General features: G+C 51.6%; 2 protein-coding genes across 6 annotated transcripts; one reads left to right on the forward strand and one right to left on the reverse strand.

Moving 5' to 3' along the window:
* Nucleotides 1–165: 165 nt before the first annotated feature.
* On the reverse strand, nt 166–9,258 carry mvb12a (multivesicular body subunit 12A). 4 transcript variants are annotated; one of them, XM_015349010.2, is made up of 10 exons: nt 9,136–9,258; nt 7,885–7,977; nt 6,612–6,695; nt 5,591–5,690; nt 4,555–4,684; nt 3,877–4,017; nt 2,936–3,042; nt 2,364–2,422; nt 2,097–2,168; nt 166–2,002 (listed from the first exon to the last, which is right to left on the reverse strand). In XM_015349010.2, exons 2-10 carry the CDS (start codon nt 7,975–7,977, stop codon nt 1,934–1,936), a joined length of 855 nt encoding a protein of 284 aa, XP_015204496.2. In that variant the 5' UTR covers nt 9,136–9,258; the 3' UTR covers nt 166–1,933. The 4 variants fall into 4 exon arrangements, with proteins under 4 accessions (XP_015204496.2, XP_069051815.1, XP_069051813.1 ...); XM_069195714.1 differs by lacking the exon at nt 9,136–9,258 and adding an exon at nt 9,038–9,084; XM_069195712.1 differs by lacking the exon at nt 9,136–9,258 and adding an exon at nt 8,860–8,994.
* A 167-nt stretch (nt 9,259–9,425) lies between these two features.
* LOC138241724 (kinetochore-associated protein DSN1 homolog) lies at nt 9,426–18,676 on the forward strand. 2 transcript variants are annotated; one of them, XM_069195426.1, is made up of 11 exons: nt 9,426–9,549; nt 10,913–11,009; nt 12,280–12,610; nt 12,857–12,930; nt 14,643–14,715; nt 14,798–14,885; nt 15,445–15,504; nt 15,621–15,692; nt 15,847–15,994; nt 16,394–16,481; nt 17,438–18,676. In XM_069195426.1, exons 1-11 carry the CDS (start codon nt 9,479–9,481, stop codon nt 17,539–17,541), a joined length of 1,206 nt encoding a protein of 401 aa, XP_069051527.1. In that variant the 5' UTR covers nt 9,426–9,478; the 3' UTR covers nt 17,542–18,676. The 2 variants fall into 2 exon arrangements, with proteins under 2 accessions (XP_069051527.1, XP_069051528.1); XM_069195427.1 differs by having other exon boundaries at nt 10,913–10,952.
* Nucleotides 18,677–19,113: the final 437 nt, after the last annotated feature.

Consider the following 19,113-nt stretch of genomic DNA (forward strand, 5'->3'; position numbering starts at 1 on the left):
CTACCCAAGGGGTTGCCGATACCCACGGTCCGTATAGGAGGGGCACTGGCGCCGAGCGTCTACTCCTTTCAGTCCGAGTTGTCAAGTGTGCGTGTGCGTGTGTGCGTGTGCGTGCGCGGAGGTCACGATGTGTGGAAAATATAGAGAGAGAGAGGCACCACTCTGCTTGGTCTATGCAACTTTATTAACCCCAGAACAAGCTGTATTTACATTGAAAAGAGAGACCAGAGGAGCAGGATTGTAGACACAGACCAGATGGGAGCTGGTGATGTCATTTCGCTGTGGTGTTTCCTTAGCAGTGTAGCAACATTGTCTGGCGCAGGGCGGCCGTATTGCTACGGAGAGAACATGCATCACAATGACATCACAGCCCATCTAATCCTTCTGCGTCTAGGGTCAGCACAAAGGGTACAGGCCAGTGCATACTCCCGTCTGCTACTTCACTGAAAGAACCAGGTTTAACTCCTTCATTTTCCAATAGTTTTATAACCAGTAAAGACTAGTTTAAATACAAGTAACTAAATTCTTACCTGTTAAAACACTTATTTTAGCTTGAGTTCCGAAAACCTCAAAGTGAAATACAAGTAAATTCTATACAATAGAAATCTAACGTATATAAGGATACATTGCAGAAACACTCTCTTGACTGCAGGTTAAAACAACTTCATGAAGACAAAAATTAACTTATGTTCCCATTTTTAAATAATAAAACAACTGTCATACTTTTGACAAACAGCACCTGTTCCAGCTGAAAACAGGAGGCTTTTCTTTACACAAAGAGTTGTGGGAGTGTGGTACAAACTTGCCCAGGTTCCTATATGAAATGACTGGAGATCCTCAGATCAATTAGATGTTAACTACAGATCAGGGCAGATGGGCCAGCATGACGGGCCTCAAGTCTCGGGTTCTGCCTGCTGTGTTGCACAGGGTGCCCAGGACTCGGAGTGCGATGGTCTCACTGGCACTTCTACACAAACCAGTTCTGAACAGGACCAGCTGCACTGGTATCGGTCCAGGAGGGCGGACAGGCTGGGATCGGACTTGACTGGATCCCAGCAGTACAGCTACTTCCTAGCGTTTGGCTCGAGGGAGGGGGGCAAAATTGCAAATCGTTCCTGGCTGCAGGAGCCAAGTAGCAGGGGCGCAGGTAGAGCGACTTTAAAAACCATCTGTAAAACCGGCAAAGGGAAGCACGATGCCGAAGAGGCTAATAGGGGAGATACTCATCCCTCCGGGAGACCCTGATTGGGATGGGGGGGGGTGCAGGAGTCTCATGAGGGGATCAGCCCACACCCCCACATGGGCCCGGCAGGCTGGGGGACAGCGGCGTCCCGAGTCTCGAAACAGAATTTGATGCACCGTCCGACCCGGGCATGCCATCGAGCAGCAGCCATCAGCTGGGAAGGGGAGAATAGGGTTCCGGGTTCGAACACAGAAAGAGTAAGGGGGATTGGGTTTCACACAGCCCCAGCATCAACTGTTCTAGACAGAAACTAGCTGTGCAGGCCTGCTTTTTATATTCTAACTCCACTGAGAACTACCCCTTCCATCTCTTCCTCTTCTTTGCACGGAATTCCAAAAATGTTCTCAGCAGGTTTTCACAACTGTGAGAATCAGACTCTTAGTGCGTAGCAGCCTAATCCGCTCCAGGTTTTATCAATGGCAGGAGGGTGCTGTAAAAGCTTTGCTGGTGCAACGAAACAGAATAATATAGGCTGTATTTTTAATTTAATCGCACACATCCGTGCATAGTCACTCCAAGTTCCATGACAAGCCAGAAATGTTCCGGTTTAGGTGTCACTTCTATGCAGGAGCTTTGCAGATGGTAAAACCTGGAGTGGAACAGACTGCAGTGCACTAGGAGGTTGGGCTTGTTCTCCTGGTAAAGGTAGATGGGTAGTGTGTGTAACAAACATGGCCCTCGCGCTGTGCTCTAGGCCTGTGACAGCATAGGACTGGTCCGGCTGGCGGCAGATTTCTCCACACTGAAGGTGTAGTCGTACTGCAACACAACAAGACAACACTGTAACAAAACTGCAGAAGGACACCAATACGGGCATGAAATGTGCATGTGACAGCTGTAACACAACACTCACCTCGTTCTCAATGTCCTGGAGAGACTTGATACGGATGTTGTTTAGTTTGGTCAGCTGTACATTAACACTACACTGAAAGAGAGAGGTGTGTTAATACAGACACACTGACTGGACACTACAGTACATTAACACTGCACTGAGAGAGAGGGGTTCATACAGACACACTGACTGGACACTCCAGTACATTAACACTGAGCTGAGAGAGAGGGGTTCATACAGACACACTGACTGGACACTACTTGCATCTGGGGAGAAACAGATACTCACAGCGCCGTCCATCTGGGTGTCAAACTTGGGATGCAGAGCGAACGGCACCCCGTCCATGGCTGAGGGAGAGCAGAGGGGCACAGTCAGACAAGTGCAGCAGCCTGCCAGTTCACTCGCGCCCCCCCAGAACCAGGGCGCACACCACCGCCACACGCAGCGATGGGGACCAGGAAGGAAAGGGGCTGAGCTCTCGCTCACCTGGCGAGATCAGGCGGCAAGACGCCAGCTCCTGTCCTTCCTTTTCGGTCACAGTTCAGTTAAAAGATCGTGAGGCACACCTGCATTTTCTCAGCTAAATGAACCACCGGCCACTTTTTTCAAAGGGCAGTCATGCCTCTAAAGCCCAAGGACCGCCGTGTTGGACTGTTAGCTAGTCTGTTTGTGTGACCAACAGCCTCCTGCTGAAACGTCTGCGTCAGTGTGCTTGCGTCTGCTCCCTTTTGTGCTTAGTGTTGTGCCCCCGCCACATGACTCCCGGGTTGACGCCCCTCCTCGTCACAGGGCCCCCAGTGTATGAATGCGTGCCTGCCCTGCGGGGGCGGGGCAGGGGGCGTGGCCACACCGCTGCCCACCTGAGATGCCGTAGATGTTGCTGGTGTCGTAAATGGGCGTGTCCATCACCTCCAGGTTGCTGCGGCGACGAGTTAACTTGCCCAAGGGGTGGCCATGGCTTGAGTTCCTGCATGCAGAGAGAGGGAGGGACACGACAGGCAACAAGGACAAAGCAAGACCTTTAGAATGACTTGATTTCATTGATTTCATGCTTTTCCCGTTGGATGTAGACCACTGAGGTCTTTCTTGTCTCGTTTGGTCTCTGAAGTGTATGAACTGGGAAAGTGTAGAGGTTTTCCCTTCATCTAGCAGAAAAAAGAAAGGTTGTGAAGTACTTCTTCTATACTATTTACTGTACAGCATTTCAATATATACTGCTGCAGATTATAGCGCACCAGAACAACGACCTGGAGCCCTGTCGAGGGTTTAGTGAAGCAGAATCCTACAGATTTGCCCCAATGTGGGTAAAACGGATGGTTTTCACGAATCTACCCTCCACAACACGGACAGCACATCCCACTGTCGTGGGGTTTTTGAAGATTTTAGAAAATTCACAAAAACGCCGCATCAAGAACTCAACATGTGCACTCCACTCAGCGCTGACCTCTCACCTAACAACAACGTCATGTCCGTTGTGAGAACCTGTTTCAGTTTTGAACACATTTTTATTTTTGTTTTTCACTTCTGGGCCACTGCGCATTAACATTTCATCATCATCATCCTCAGATCTGTAGAGTAACTGTAGAGACACTCAGTCCAGCTCCTCTGTATCTTCACAGTAACACCCCATCATCATCATCCTCAGATCTGTAGAGTAACTGTAGAGACACTCAGTCCAGCTCCTCTGTATCTTCACACTCAATCATCGTCTATAGAGTAACCTCTAGAGACACTCAGTGCAGATCTACAGGGAGCCTGCAGGGCAGTGAGTGGTGTGTAGGCCGGAGGCTGAGAGGGTTACCTCTGGTGCAGGGGCTCTGCAGGAGAGTTCTCGTCCAGCAACAATTTTCCCATGTCTACACTGATGCTGCGTGGTTTGACCTGGGGGCCAGGAGAGTTGAATGGTCCCTTCTTACACCACAGTACATAGCCATGCATGTCACTGCACAGAACACAAGGAGAACAGTTAAAACAGAGACACTGACTGGACACTACAGTACATTAACACTGCACTGAGAGAGGAGTTAATACAGACACACTGACTGGACACTACAGTACATTAACACTGCACTGAGAGAGAGGGGTTCATACAGACACACTGGACAATACAGTACATTAACACTGCACTGAGAGAGAGAGGGGTTCATACAGACACACTGACTGACTGGACACTACAGTACATTAACACTGCACTGAGAGAGGGGTTCATACAGACACACTGACTGGACACTCCAGTACATTAACACTGCACTGAGAGAGAGGGGTTCATACAGACACACTGACTGACTGGACACTCCAGTACATTAACACTGCACTGAGAGAGAGGAGTTCATACAGACACACTGACTGACTGGACACTACAGTACATTAACACTGCACTGAGAGAGAGGGGTTCATACAGACACACTGACTGACTGGACACTACAGTACATTAACACCGCACTGAGAGAGGGAGGAGCGGGGTGCCCGTGACTCGTACCCCAGGCAGGTGTAGTGTGGCAGAATTACTCTGCTCTTGCTCGTCAGCTTGATGTCCAGGACAGCCATGTCTGTGCTGCCCCACGGCACAGTCTTGACACACAGTCGCTTCTTCTTCAGCACCGACACTTCTGGACAGAGGGACAGACAGGGGTCAGAGACAGCTCAGCGTGTTTTAAACAAGCAGAACTTTAATCAGTATTTCCGAAAAAATTAATCGCAAAAGTAATTCAGTAAAATAAGGTCACAGAGGACAATTTTCTCCATCACATACCACAGTAACTCACTGTCCTCTCTCTACTGCCCCATGGTACTCGAAAGTATTTATTTGCTTCTATCACCCACTGGTGCTTTGGAGTGCTTACTGCTCTCTATCGCCCCCTGGTGCTTGGGGGTGCTTACTGCTCTATCACCCCCTGATGCTGGGGAGTGCGTACTGTCCTCTTAAATTTCTAATTCAAACAGTTTTATTGGCATGACCGATGAACTACAGTGTTGCCAAAGCAGATACATTCAATACAACGTCTACAGACATGTAGATGACAACATAAACACATCATGGGACATTTACATACAACATACAACACAAGAACACTACTGAGAGACAGGCTCGCAGATGTGGGAATTCTGGGATTAGATTTGTTATTTTGGGGAATAATATTGGTCTAATCGCAGAGTATGTGCATCTGTCTTTGTGCATCTCTGTCTTTGTTTTTCTTTGCTGTCAGTGGGAGCATAGCCTGTCTTTGTTTGGCAGTCAGGTCAGCTTCGATGGCCAAGGTGGTATCACTGAACTTCTCCTCTCTGGACAGCTATGTCTACCTGTGTCCAGTTTCTATGGCCTGGCTAGTATCACTGAGCCTGTCCTCTCTAGGCAGCCAGGTCTGCCTGTGTCCAGTTTCTATGGCCAGATTGTGGTAATTGAGCCTGTCCTTCTTCAGGGTCTGTTTCCTGGTCAGGCATTCAGCTAGTGTGTACTTTCTGTTTAGGGTTCTGTAGCAATCCCCTATCGCCCCCTGCTGCTGTGGAGAACTCACTGTTATCCAGGTACTCTGGGATGTAGCAGTACCCATGAGGGATGGTCTCCTTGTCCAAGACAATCCGAATGTCCTGCACCACCATACTTGCAGTCATGCTCTGCCGGAGAGAGGGAGAGAGACATAGGGTTTGAATCCAAGTTCAGCTTCTTAATGTTAAGATTCCCCATAAGAACGCAGGAAAGGTGACAGATAACAGGAGGCCATATGCCCATCTAGATCGTTATGTCCGTGTACAATACCGATAAGTCAGAAAGCTGGTACGGGCAGTGAGAATCTGGACCAGGCTCCTTACAACCCACATACCGCAGGGCACATGGCCCACAGCTCTATCACCCTGCAGCTCACAGCAGGCAGCCAGCTGTAGCTCAGCAGGTGTGAGTCTGGCCAGTACCTGGGTGGGAGACTCCTGGGAAAAGCCAAGTCTGCTGCTGGAAGTGGTGTTAGTGGGGCCAGCAGGAGGCGCTCACACTGCTGTCTGTGTGGGTCCTAATGCCCCAGTATAGTGACGGGGACACTATACTATAAAAAGGTGCCGTCCTTCACATGAGACGTAAAACCGAGGTCCTGACTCTCTATGGTCATTAAAAATCCCAGGGTGTTTCTCAAAAAGAGTAGGGGTGTAACCCCGGTGCCCTGGACAAATGTCACCCACTGGCCTCCTAATAACCCCCATGTCTGAACTGGCTTCATCACTCTGTTCTCCTCCTCACTGCTAGCTGGTGTGTGGTGAGCGTTCTGGCACATCATTAAGGTGGGGCTGGACACTGGTGGTGGTGGAGAGGAGTTCACACTACCTGTAAAGAGCTTTGAGTGGAGTGTCCAGAAAAGCGCTATATAAGAGTAAGGACTTACTATTATTAATAATAAAAACAACAACAACAACAACAATAATAATAATAATATGAAGAGACAGACGGCTATCTCCAAAAACGAACGCCAGATCTTTCAGCATGGAGCTCCCAGGAGTTCGGAAGAGGGCGCGAACAACTCTCCCGGAGATATCCTCCGGGCTCCTCACCGTGCTGAAGCACAGGTAGTACCCCGACTTCAGCCCGAACCCCTTGGCGAAGTGGGCCGCCGACCCCTCGTGCGTCGTGGTGATCTGCCGGGAGAAAGGCCGAGGAGAGAGGCACCAGGTTTCTTGGGGTGAATCGATCAGGGGTGTGTAGAAGACAAAATACGGACATCACTAATTGAGGTATGGATTGTATAAGGTATAGGGGACCACAGCTACAGTACGTATAATAAGGATATGGGGTACAGAGAATATAGGATAGTGGGGACCAGCGTATAGGGGATAGAGTATAGATTTTACAGGGTATAGACCAGGGTAAAGGGGAGAGGGTGTAGAGTCTACAGGGTATAGACCAGGGTATAGGGGAGAGGGTGTAGAGTCTACAGGGTATAGACCAGAATATAGAGGACAGAAAACAGGGTATACAGGACCAGGATAGAGGGACAGAGTGTACAGGGTATAGAGGACCTGGATAGAGGGACAGAGTGTACAGGGTATAGAGGACCAGGATAGAGGGGACAGAGTGTACAGGGTATAGAGGACCAGGATAGAGGGACAGAGTGTACAGGGTATAGAGGACCAGGATAGAGGGACAGAGTGTACAGGGTATAGAGGACCAGGATAGAGGGGACAGAGTGTACAGGGTATAGAGGACCAGGATAGAGGGGACAGAGTGTACAGGGTATAGAGGACCAGGATAGAGGGGACAGAGTGTACAGGGTATAGAGGACCAGGATAGAGGGGACAGAGTGTACAGGGTATAGAGGACCAGGATAGAGGGGACAGAGTGTACAGGGTATAGAGGACCAGGATAGAGGGGACAGAGTGTACAGGGTATAGAGGACCAGGATAGAGGGGACAGAGTGTACAGGGTATAGAGGACCTGGATACAGTTCATAGATGTACTGAATCAGAATACAGGAGTTACAGATCAGCAGTATGGACTAGCTCATAGACATATGGAAGTACAGGGTAGGGTTCCCACCGTGGCTCTGGTTACCCCCCTCAACTGCAGTGTAGAGGAATTAAACCTGGTGAGTCTGAGCCCATTGGGAAGTACACACCAGGGGGCGCCAACGTGCAGCTCAGCAGGCCTGCCTGGCGGTACACACCAGGGGGCGCCAACGTGCAGCACAGCAGACAGACGAGCTGTGCGCCAGTCCCTCCTCCAGCACCACGGCCCTTTGGACCGGGCCACACCCTCCTAGGGGCCTCTGCGGGGGCCGGTGAAGAGCCGTGCAGCCCGGGATTCCAGCAGGCTGAGCCCCAGTCTTACCAGTCTGAACTCCGGGGGACACGTGTTCGCGCTGGAGGTCCAGGCCACTGCCATGACAGGGGGCGTGGGCGGGGCTTGCACCGGGAACGACATCTGCGGGAAAGGGCACAGCAGGAGGGCGGGGCGGTCAGCGGTATTCTCATCAATTCATCCACCCTCCTCTCACTGCTTTATCAGGGCCGGGGTCATGGGGGAGCCGGAGCCTACCATTCCAGCATGCAGCGGGAGCTCCGGAGCCTACCTTCCCAGCATGCAGCGGGAGCTCCGGCTGCAATTCCTGCTTTCTGCGCTCCAATAGTGCGGAGCGTGTGCGCTCGTCCCCGGTTCACAGGGGTTTTCCAGATGCTCCGGACTCCTCCCACGGTCCTGAGACACACTAGTGGGCTAACTAGTGGCTTCTGGGAGCATTGGCCCTGGTGCGAGTGTGTGTCTGTGTGCGTCCTGCGATGGACCGGCGTCCCGTCCAGCGTGTACCCCACCTTGTGCCCGCTGCTTGCTGGGTAGGCTCTGGCTCCCCCGTGACCCCGAATTGATTGGAGGAACCGGCAAGACTATGGACGGAGGAGGACTTCCTGTGTAAGGATTATGGTAAATAGTAGAATTCTGCAGCAGACGTCGAAATGGGTCGTGGGAGTCTTTCTGGTTAGCTGGTTCCAGTGTGTGCTCTCACGCCTGGCCGCCTGGGGCAGGAGCAGGAGAGACTCCAGCGGTGACGCACTGAAACGGTATGGACCGGTCCAGCACGCTCGGACCGGTCCAGCACGCTCAAACCGGCAGAGAAACGTCTTTCAAAAGCACCAGGTTACATGCAGTTGAGCAAGTTCAATTACTTCTAGGAAAGGTTCCAGTGCTGAATTAAACTGCGTCTCCGTATTTCAGGCCACCGTGCCCAGGCGAGCTCCATGTCGGACAATTACAACAAACGGCAGTATTTTTACTGCACGGTGCGGCACCTGCGTGCGTCACGATACACACCTCACCCAGAACAAAAGAGTTCATAACGCTCCAGCAAAGCGAGTCCCTAAACTCTTCAAACCCCCTGGTGTCACGAACTAGTCTCTTTAGTTAGAAACTCGTATTAAACAGTTATCAAGGAAACGCCAGCCTTCCCAGTCCTGAGCCAGTTTTTCCACACGAAGTTTTCGGCTGTTACCTGTTCAGCAACAGGAACTAAGATCACTCGCTTCTTCAACCAAGATCTAGACTTTATTTATTTCATTAACCACCACCAACGAAAAGAGAAAGACTCACTCTGACACGCGGAACCCACGGAATTAATTCACAGATACGATCTTTCGTGAGAACGCACTCTGCCCGGCTTCTAGTGCTTGGACGAATTTGAGTCTTCGCTCGATACTGCTGCAGGAAGTTAACTCCAAAAACTTCAAATCCCATGATTCCTCCCCCCGAACCACCGCCACATACGCTTTAGTCGGACGCGCCTGCGCACAGCGTACGCTTCGTTCTGCACCTAGAATGACAAAACTACACTTCCCAGTGACTCGTTGCGCGCTTGTGATTTTACGCATGCGCCGAATTCCTCGCCCTGCCGCGCCGGGCGGGAAGAATTTAAAAAACAAACTCGGGGGGGAAAATGGCGGAAAGTGTTGTGGCGTCCGATTTATTACAGGATGGGCAGGGATTGCCCGTTGATGACGGGAAAAGGTAACCTTCTCGTCTGTTTCGTTTCGGTTTAAAATCTCACTTTAAAAGTAGATACAGCCAGAGTGGAGGGGATTATCTTTCTAAGATAGCATGTCAAGGAAAGTGCTTGTGAGGCTCTCGTCCCCGTTTCGAATAGCAGGGTTGTGAACGTCACGGACCGACAGGATTAGAGCAACTTCAAAACAGTGAACTTGAGTTCCTTCTTCTGAGTGTGTGCGTTAGGTGCTGACAGGAATGGACGGTACACGGACAGGCAGGCCGCCGGATTCGCGCACAGGCAGACTGAGCTGTGAACCGCAGAGCACGGAGTAAGAAACGGCGCTACTGCGCTCGTTAGGTTTTAATCGCGACAGCATTGTGTCGTTTAGACCGGTAAGTCGAGTGGGCGACTCAGTCTGACCGAGAACGGTTACTCCATTCCTCCTGTTAGTAATCACGGTGTGGGACCGGCTTCTGGTGGTGGTACCGCAGCAACCAAGGCGTCGGACCTGATCTCTGACCGTGACATTTCAGGAAGACATTTTCAGGGATGACCCTATCAGAAACAGACACTGTACCATGTGTGGGAGTCTCTTATATAGTCCTAAAGCATATGCAATGATCACTTTTAAACACCCACTCATGGTAATCACAGAGAGTGACTGGAGCTGTAATCAGACTATAAAACATCCTCCAGAGCTGCCTGGACTCAGAGCACCACAGGAGATGCACCTTGTGTGTGTATCTTCTCAAGTGTCCTCAGAACAAATTAAACCTCATTTCAGACCTCCACTCAGCTGCACCCCAGCAGTGTTTGCTCTTTGTTTTTAATGTTATATTTATAGTGCGCCTTGCGAAGTACAGGGTCGTCGGACTGGTAGGTGCTGTCCAATAAGTCCGTCGCGTCAGGTTGGGGTGATCGGGGCGGTGAGTCCGGGGCACTGGGAGCTGGAGTGGAAAGGGCGTTTCGGAGCCTGGAATGGGATGCTGAAAGGGGGCTGGAGTCCGGAGAGCACTAATAGGGTGCTGGTGTGTGTGCGGGGGGGGGTGGGTAACAGTTCACTGCTGTGGTCTCTCCTTACCCCCAGCCAGTCACCCTTCTTCAAAACTACAGACAGTTACAGGAGATCGGGACGTCAAATGTGGATCTTGTGCTTCTCTTCAGTTCTTTTCACTTTTTCATTTGCAATCTATGGATTGGGAATCGAGAAGTGGGAAAACTGTCATTAATCCCCCCTGCCTCGGACTCTGCCAGCACCAAAGAAGGTGCTCTCCGGGTGACTGACTGGGCAGCTGCCCTGGCTTACAGCAGGAACCGGGAGCTGATGTTCTTTCCTCGTCTGTCCGCTGTCTTGATGTCTCTTTTCTCTCGGTTTTCCCGAAGGCGCGGGCAGCAGCGGGACGACCAGGTCCAGGACGGGGAGGTAAGACAAGGTTCCGAGCTGGTTCTGATCCACCAGGGGACCATAGGTTTCCAGGAGGTGGGTGTGCCTGTGATCAATGCACCGAGTGGACCTGCCCATCTCCGCGGTCACTGGGAATTTATGGGAATAAATCGGGAGCACGCGGTGGTGTTTATATTGGAACATTTTACTTAAAGGGGAACCGCAATGCTATTTTTATATTTCAGGGTTAGAAAGAATCGGCACTGAGGAGTGCATTTCAAAGCGCAGTAAAATGTACATAGCAACTTGTGAAATATCCGATTTACATCACAAAATTTCCAGGTATGAGCAGCGCCATGTTCTGTGATTCAGAACGAGGCCACAGAACTTCCAGTGAGGTGTGCAGCCCTGTCACATTGTAAACAAGCAGGCCTGTGAATCCAGCTCTTTTAATCCAATAGAAATATTGCTCTCGGATTCGAGACAGTCTTGCCGTCAAACCGTACTTGTTAACTCTGTCCAGATCACGTCGAAACATTTCTGCAGGGGGTGTCTGCTGCACAGCCTGTATTCATTTTGCGACAACATGGCGACTTGGAGTACTTTCACAAAGTTCATGACTTTTTGCTTAATTCAAAATTTCTTTCCATACCGTCAGTGAATTTATTTTGTTACCTGCCTGTAACAAACTAACTGGTCTGAGAAACTGGGACTGCAGTTCCCCTTTAATGGTGATCAGTTATGTTTTCAATAGCTGAGGCCTGCTTGCGCTGGGGATCTCTTTGATCAAATGATCAGAGCACTGACCTCGTTTAACTCAGTACGTCGGGGCCTGATCAGTACAGGCAGTGGTGCTGGTGGACCAGTAGGTGGCGGTCTTTCCCCACGATCACAGTTTCCACAGCTAATGCACCAAGCTGGTGCCTGGAGACACTGCGCTGTAGGAGATGTCATATGAGACATTAAGCAGAGGTCTAAAGGACAGATTGTTGGAAATACTGTCCTTAAGATGCAAGGCTGTTTCCGTTTCTTGCATTTGAGAATCGACATGGTACCTTGGTTTACAGCACCTCTTTGCTCAGACCTTTGTGGGCTTTTCCAGAAACCAGTTCAAGAGCAACTGTAGACAGTCCTGTTTAAAAAAATCATGTTTGTTTTTCTAAAGCGTTTGGAAAAACCAACATAGCCTGTCTGCAAAGTATTGTTCCCGTTAGTCATCTCGCTGTGCTTTCAGTTTATGATTTGCCGGGCTGTGGACAAGAGGAGCTCCATTCCAACATTCCAGCTGGTGCACTTAATCCAGAGAACTTGGATTTGTATTGAAACAGGTCCTGAAGCAGCAATGTCTCCTCTGTATCTCCTCTAGGTTCCCCTTGTCCAGGTCCTGTCAGACCCCAACCCAGAGGGTCACCGCTTGCCCCCCACAGAAGATACCCCAAGGGGGGTGAAGAGAGCTCCCTGTAGGAGCCCCAGCCCCAGGGAGCCCCAGTCGAAGTCCCCCCGCACCTCTCTCTCCCCTGTAGGGCTGCCCCCTCTGGAAGATGCGGGTGTGGGGGGCGAGGATCCAGGCGCCAGGGAGCACGAAGGGGCAACAGCCAGGGGGAGCCAGGCTCTGAGTCCTTTCAGCCGCCGGAAATCATGGAGAAAATCGGCGAGAGGACGGAAGTCGCTGCCTGCCCTCCCCACAGAGTCTGATGGTCAGTACAGCAGTCTGATCCACTCCAGCTCTTGTGCATTGTCACTCACTCCTAGGTCGCAGCAGTCTGATCCACTCCAGGTTTTACAGCGGCCCGACTGCTGTAAAACCTGGAGTGGATCATGAAACTGAACCTGGTTTCATTTTGTCTCCTGCCCTGATTGTCGTTTCATACGCTGCCTTCTCTAACCCTCAGCCACCCTCTAACTGTTCTTCCACCCCCCTCTCGCTTGCTTCCTCTCCACAGGGCTGTGCAAAGAGATCAGTAAAGATCTCCCTGAAAACGAGAGACTCACAAAACTGCTGGAGGCTTCAGTCAAGGTACATCTCCCCATGAATTCATGAGTTCTGTTGTGTCTCCAGTCCAGTCAGGGGTGTGTCAGTGTGTGAATTCAGGGGGAGTGTGAGAGGAGAGGGACAGCAGTGTCTCCAGTCCAGTCAGGGGTGTGTCAGTGTGTGAATTCAGGGGGAGTGTGAGAGGAGAGGGACAGCAGTGTCTCCAGTCCAGTCAGGTGTGTGTCAGTGTGTGAATTCAGGGGGAGTGTGAGAGGAGAGGGACAGCAGTGTCTCTAGCAGTGTCTCCAGTCCAGTCAGGTGTGTGTCAGTGTGTGAATTCAGGGGGAGTGTGAGAGGAGAGGGACAGCAGTGTCTCCAGTCCAGTCAGGTGTGTGTCAGTGTGTGAATTCAGGGGGAGTGTGAGAGGAGAGGGACAGCAGTGTCTCCAGTCCAGTCAGGTGTGTGTCAGTGTGTGTAAATTCAGGGGGAGTGTGAGAGGAGAGGGACAGCAGTGTCTCCAGTCCAGTCAGGGGTGTGTCAGTGTGTGAATTCAGGGGAGTGTGAGAGGAGAGGGACAGCAGTGTCTCCAGTCCAGTCAGGTGTGTGTCAGTGTGTGAATTCAGGGGGAGTGTGAGAGGAGAGGGACAGCAGTGTCTCCAGTCCAGTCAGGTGTGTGTCAGTGTGTGAATTCAGGGGAGTGTGAGAGGAGAGGGACAGCAGTGTCTCCAGTCCAGTCAGGTGTGTGTCAGTGTGTGAATTCAGGGGGAGTGTGAGAGGAGAGGGACAGCAGTGTCTCCAGTCCAGTCAGGGGTGTGTCAGTGTGTGAATTCAGGGGGAGTGTGAGAGGAGAGGGACAGCAGTGTCTCCAGTCCAGTCAGGTGTGTCAGTGTGTGAATTCAGGGGGAGTGTGAGAGGAGAGGGACAGCAGTGTCTCCAGTCCAGTCAGGGGTGTGTCAGTGTGTGAATTCAGGGGGACTGTGAGAGGAGAGGGACAGCAGTGTCTCCAGTCCAGTCAGGGGTGTGTCAGTGTGTGAATTCAGGGGGACTGTGAGACGAGAGGGACAGCAGTGTCTCCAGTCCAGTCAGGGGTGTGTCAGTGTGTGAATTCAGGGGGAGTGTGAGAGGAGAGGGACAGCAGTGTCTCCAGTCCAGTCAGGTGTGTGTCAGTGTGTGAATTCAGGGGGAGTGTGAGAGGAGAGGGACAGCAGTGTCTCCAGTCCAGTCAGGTGTGTGTCAGTGTGTGTGAATTCAGGGAGAGTGTGAGAGGAGAGGGACAGCAGTGTCTCCAGTCCAGTCAGGTGTGTGTCAGTGTGTGAATTCAGGGGGAGTGTGAGAGGAGAGGGACAGCAGTGTCTCCAGTCCAGTCAGGGGTGTGTCAGTGTGTGAATTCAGGGGGAGTGTGAGAGGAGAGGAACAGCAGTGTCTCCAGTCCAGTCAGGGGTGTGTCAGTGTGTGAATTCAGGGGGAGTGTGAGAGGAGAGGGACAGCAGTGTCTCCAGTCCAGTCAGGTGTGTGTCAGTGTGTGTGAATTCAGGGGGAGTGTGAGAGGAGAGGGACAGCAGTGTCTCCAGTCCAGTCAGGTGTGTGTCAGTGTGTGAATTCAGGGGGAGTGTGAGAGGAGAGGGACAGCAGTGTCTCCAGTCCAGTCAGTGTGTGAATTCAGGGGGAGCGTGAGAGGAGAGGGTCAGGTATTTAGTGTCCTTGCGCTTCTTGAAGTCTAGCATGTTGTTGTACATTCTGGTGTCGTCTGCCTGCAGTTTGCGCTGACGAAGCTGCAGCAGTCTCTCCTACACGTGCCGGGGGCGGACCTGGAGCTCTTGCAGTCTGAAGGTGAGCTTCTCCCCGGTGAAGGAGCAGTGCGGCCTGCCGGTCTGTGCACCAGTCTCACTCCGCTCTGCCCTCTGCCCTCCAGTGTCCTCTGTGTGCGAGGAGGTGAGCCTGCTGCGCTCCGCTGGGCCGAGTCAGGAGGGACCCTCCGTGGACACCAAGCCCCCTGACAGGTAAGCTTGGCCTCTCTCCACTTCGCAGCCCCACGGCTTGTTGGTCTTCATCGCCACCTCACCTGCTGCCTTTCTCAGCTTCTGCATCGCACGCCCATCTTTGTCTCCATCTCTCTGTCCCTTTCCCTGGAGTTTGCCTTGGGGGACTCCTGTCTTGGTGAGATTATTATCTGAAAGATGAGCCTGTGCGTGTATCTTTTCTCGTTGTCTCGATTGGATTGAGCCACCCTCCTGCCCTGTGAGCCCCGTGCCGACAGCAGGCTGAGCTCATAGAGACTCATAACTGGAAGCCTACGCTGTTCCTCGGCCAGCCACAAGGGGGAACTGTTTCCAAGCCAATCCCCAGCAGCGCTCGGCTGTATCTCCTGGCTGTTGGGGACCAGTTGCACAACATAGGCTCGAACCAGTAAGGTCTGGTCTAGAGCAAACGCCTTCACTGGTTGGCAGCCCCCTTGTGTGTGGAAATCCTGAGTTTCTCTTTCACTTTCGTTGGAGTTCCTGGGGGAGGGAAGACGGCTATTGTAGTAAAGTGCCTAATGCCAGCTCATGTATCCCTCAGTAATCCCCCAAAGCCAGAGGCGTCCCAGACTGTGGAGGAAATGAAGAGATCCATTGAGATGTAAGGCTTGCGTTTGGTCTTATTTTTGCATACTTAAACTTTCAGAGTATGAATTCTTGTGTGAGGTTCTGTGACCACTCTTGTGCGACTGTGCCATGACTTTGGTTTTCCTCCAGCCTGACTGCAGAGTGCTCAGCCTGGGAGTCACTGCTGCAGAAACACCGCTGCCGAGCCGAGGAGATGGCCAGGTCAGTGATCTGTTCGGCTCTGCTCTCTCTGTCTGAGGACCTGGACAGCTCAGCTCTCTCTCTCATCCTCTTCTTCTCTCTCTCATCTCTTTTCCTGCCTTGGTGTTTCTTTTCCTCTCTCGTGCCAACCGTGTGTCCCTCCCTCTCTCTCCAGGCGTGTGTCGGAGGGGAAGGAGCACGGCATTCCTCTGGACCCGGGCCTGCTCTCCCAGTCTTCCCAGAGTAAAGTCATTCTCGGCAAGCCTGACTACCGCAGCGTCCTCCAGAGGCAGACCCCAGCACTGCAGTTCATGGAGCTGCTGGTGAGCTTAAATCAGAAGAGCTGTAGGGCAGCTGTACCAGACATAGCCTTACTTCCCATGACAGTACATGCAATGTTAGCTGGGCTGTTTAGATATCTGTAGGGTGAAGGCAGAGCAATGGCAGATCAGGACCATGTGGAAACATGAAATGCCGGAGGACTCTGACATCCCCTGTGCTCATCATTCACATCCTCACAAAACCAATAGCGATGTTAGTGCCTTTTCCACAGGACGGTCCTGTTTTTACAGTTCCCCTGGGCACAGCTGTCACCTCACTGTGGCTTGAAGAATTCCCGCGTCCTGTATTTTCGTTCTCGTGTGGAGATATTAGAGTTTCCCAGTTCGTCCCGTTTCTCTGGGAGAGATATTCGTGCTGACTGGACTCTTGTTCCTCTGCAGGTGGACAATCACTGCAAGCTCAACCAGATGTTGCTGTCCTTCCAGCAGGAAGCAGAGGGCTTTCTGAAGAAGGCCAGCGCGAAACTGAGTGAGAGCTCTCCGCCTGAGGGGGGACTGGGGCACTTTCGGTCATTTCTTTTTCTGATGCTTCTCATTGCTGGTGTAAATGATGTTTCTAATTCTAATGCTGTGAGAATTCAGGCCGAACTGGCCTAAAGAGGTTGGTGCCAGATTTGCTAAGCGGATCGCTGAACCCACCCCTGCAGTGGCACAGCAGGAGAATAATATAGCATTGTCCTGAACAAGGCTTGTGCCCGGGTTCGAGTTACTGCTATGTAGCAGCTATTCAGGTTGGGCCAGTGTGCCGCTTAAGAATGAGCTGACCTAGGAGATGATCTCAAAATGGCTGTGAAGAGTGATGTCAGAAAAGGACCGTGCTAAACGGAAAAGCAAGCAGGAGTGACAAGAATTGGATTATAATCCAAGGATTAGCATTAATACACCAACAACAGCTCACACACCCCGAGAGAGCTGGTCATTAATACACCAACGCCAGCTCACACACCCTGAGAGAGCTGGTCATTAATACCCCAACGCCAGCCTGAACACCCTGAGAGAGCAGGTCATTAATAACTCAATGCCAGCCTGAACACCCTGAGAGAGCTGGTCATTAATACCCCAACGCCAGCTCGCACACCCTGAGAGAGCTGGTCATTAATACACAAACACCAGCTCGCACACCCCGAGAGAGGTGGTCATTAATACACCAACGCCAGCTCTCACACCCCGAGAGAGCTGGTCATTAATACAACAATGCCAGTTCACACACCCCGAGGAGAGCTGGTCATTAATACACCAACGCCAGCCTGAACACCCTGAGAGAGCTGGTCATTAATACACCAACGCCAGCCTGAACACCCTGAGAGAGCTGGTCATTAATACACCAACGCCAGCGCGCACACAGACACACACTCACTCTGAAAGATAGAGTTGATTGTTCCGGCTTTGAGAAACTCATGTACTTATATATTTTTTTTATTTCAGCTTCCAGTGCATTCCGGGACCTGGAACAGTCACCCATCAAGAAGATTCTTAAAGTGTTCAAGAGCTCCTCAGCTGAGCCTGACCCAGTTCCTAGTTCTGTGTGAAGGCTGTCTTGGTAGCGCCGAAGTAGATTGTACTCCCTTTGTGCAGCAGTCCGATCCATTCCGGGTTTTAGAAGCTGCTTCTTCCCCGTGCAAACAACTGATTGAGCAGAAATCCAGCTGAACTAAAGGGCTTTGTGCAGATTCACTCCGAATATGATTACAAGCTGTAAACCTGCAGCACCGGGTGCTGGATTCTGTAGAAGGGCCCTGCACCTGGTACAACCAGAACAGTATTCGGATAATGCTGAGCCACTGCACTTGACACCAGTGCAGACTCTGAGGTGGGAGAGCTGAATGCTGGGCGTCTTTGAAAAGGTTGTAAAAAAAAAAAAACCCGGAGTGGATTGGCCTGCTTTGCTAGAGGAGTCCAACTGTGACGTCCCTGCAGATGCGTGTTGGAATTGTCACACTGGCAGCTCTGGGAAAGACTGAGCTGCTGTAAATGTAATCTGTGCCGTTATACCTTGCCTTGTCCATTGGCCTGCAGGGGGTGCTCTCGCACAGCTCAGCTCATTATTTCAGTAGCTGGTGTGGGGACTGCCATGGTTTGTGCCCAGCCTCTTGCAAGCACCTGATGTCCACCTGACGCTGCAGTGGCTCCTGTCTCCCTGTGGATGAGGGTGGCATGGCAGGTTACCGAGAGACGCTCTGTCCCGGGTCCAAGTCTCACCTGCCTGCCTGTGTCCCTAAACTGGTGTTCAGTCCTCCCAGCGTGCTTCCCAGCCGACTGGCACACTTCACCCGCCATTGTTTGTCGGGAATGTTACTGCACCTTACGGGATATCTCCCAAGTCATCAGAACCTCAGCTGCCTCTGTGGGTCTGGCTCTGCTTTTTAAAAACGAATTGGTTAGGGGTCCCCTCTTCTGGGCCTGGGGGTACACAGTCCGGGTGCTGCAGGTCTCTCTGAAAGTGCTGCTCCTGAAGTCATCAAACTGGTCCAATTCAGCTCATCAAGAGCCCAGCTAGACTGGAAACCTCCAGGACCAGGAGTGGGGTATCTCTGCTATGAGGATAATGAGTAGTCCTGGTGCATTATTCATTACATGACTTTACTAGTCTCTAAACGCTTCTCATTGTTTTAATTTTATTTGTCTTTGTATTTTGGTTAACTAATATAAAGGTTGAAAGAGGTTTTTATAAGTCTTCCCTTTGATCCACTTATTTCTTTTGATGAGCTGTTGTCTCCCTAATCAACCACTAGAGGGCATTGGTGTGTAACAAACGCTATGTTTTCTAAGGGGGTCAGAAATGCTGTAATCCAAGTCATTATAAAATACATCAATTTGTTAGGACAGTATGCCAGCACTGGGTGTAGACAGCGGGGCTGCAGCCGTGGGACACTGGGGGGCACAGACAGCAGGACAGTAGCCGGCCACAGAGAGCAGGGCTGTAGCCATAGGACTTAGAGGGGCACGGATAGCGGGGCTGTAGCTGTGGGACACAGCCGGGTGATACAGCCGGCCACAGAGAGCGGGGCTGTAGCTGTGGGACACAGCCGGGTGATACAGCCGGCCACAGAGAGCGGGGCTGTAGCTGTGGGACACAGCCGGGTGATACAGCCGGCCACAGA

This window comes from Lepisosteus oculatus, chromosome 11 (genome assembly GCF_040954835.1).
Source record: "Lepisosteus oculatus isolate fLepOcu1 chromosome 11, fLepOcu1.hap2, whole genome shotgun sequence".
Taxonomy (NCBI): domain Eukaryota; kingdom Metazoa; phylum Chordata; class Actinopteri; order Semionotiformes; family Lepisosteidae; genus Lepisosteus; species Lepisosteus oculatus.

Coding starts and splice junctions, on each gene's coding strand:
- LOC138241724 (XM_069195426.1), top strand. CDS start 9,479: ATGGCGGAAAGTGTTGTGGCGTCCGATTTATTACAGGATGGGCAGGGA. Junction 11,010..12,279: donor GGACCATAGGTTTCCAGGAG/GTGGGTGTGCCT, acceptor TATCTCCTCTAG/GTTCCCCTTGTCCAGGTCCT. Junction 14,886..15,444: donor GACACCAAGCCCCCTGACAG/GTAAGCTTGGCC, acceptor TGTATCCCTCAG/TAATCCCCCAAAGCCAGAGG.
- mvb12a (XM_069195712.1), bottom strand. CDS start 8,883: ATGAACTCTTTTGTTCTGGGTGAG. Junction 7,978..8,859: donor ACTCTTTTGTTCTGGGTGAG/GTGTGTATCGTG, acceptor CCTTTCCCGCAG/ATGTCGTTCCCGGTGCAAGC. Junction 2,003..2,096: donor TCCAGGACATTGAGAACGAG/GTGAGTGTTGTG, acceptor GTTGTGTTGCAG/TACGACTACACCTTCAGTGT.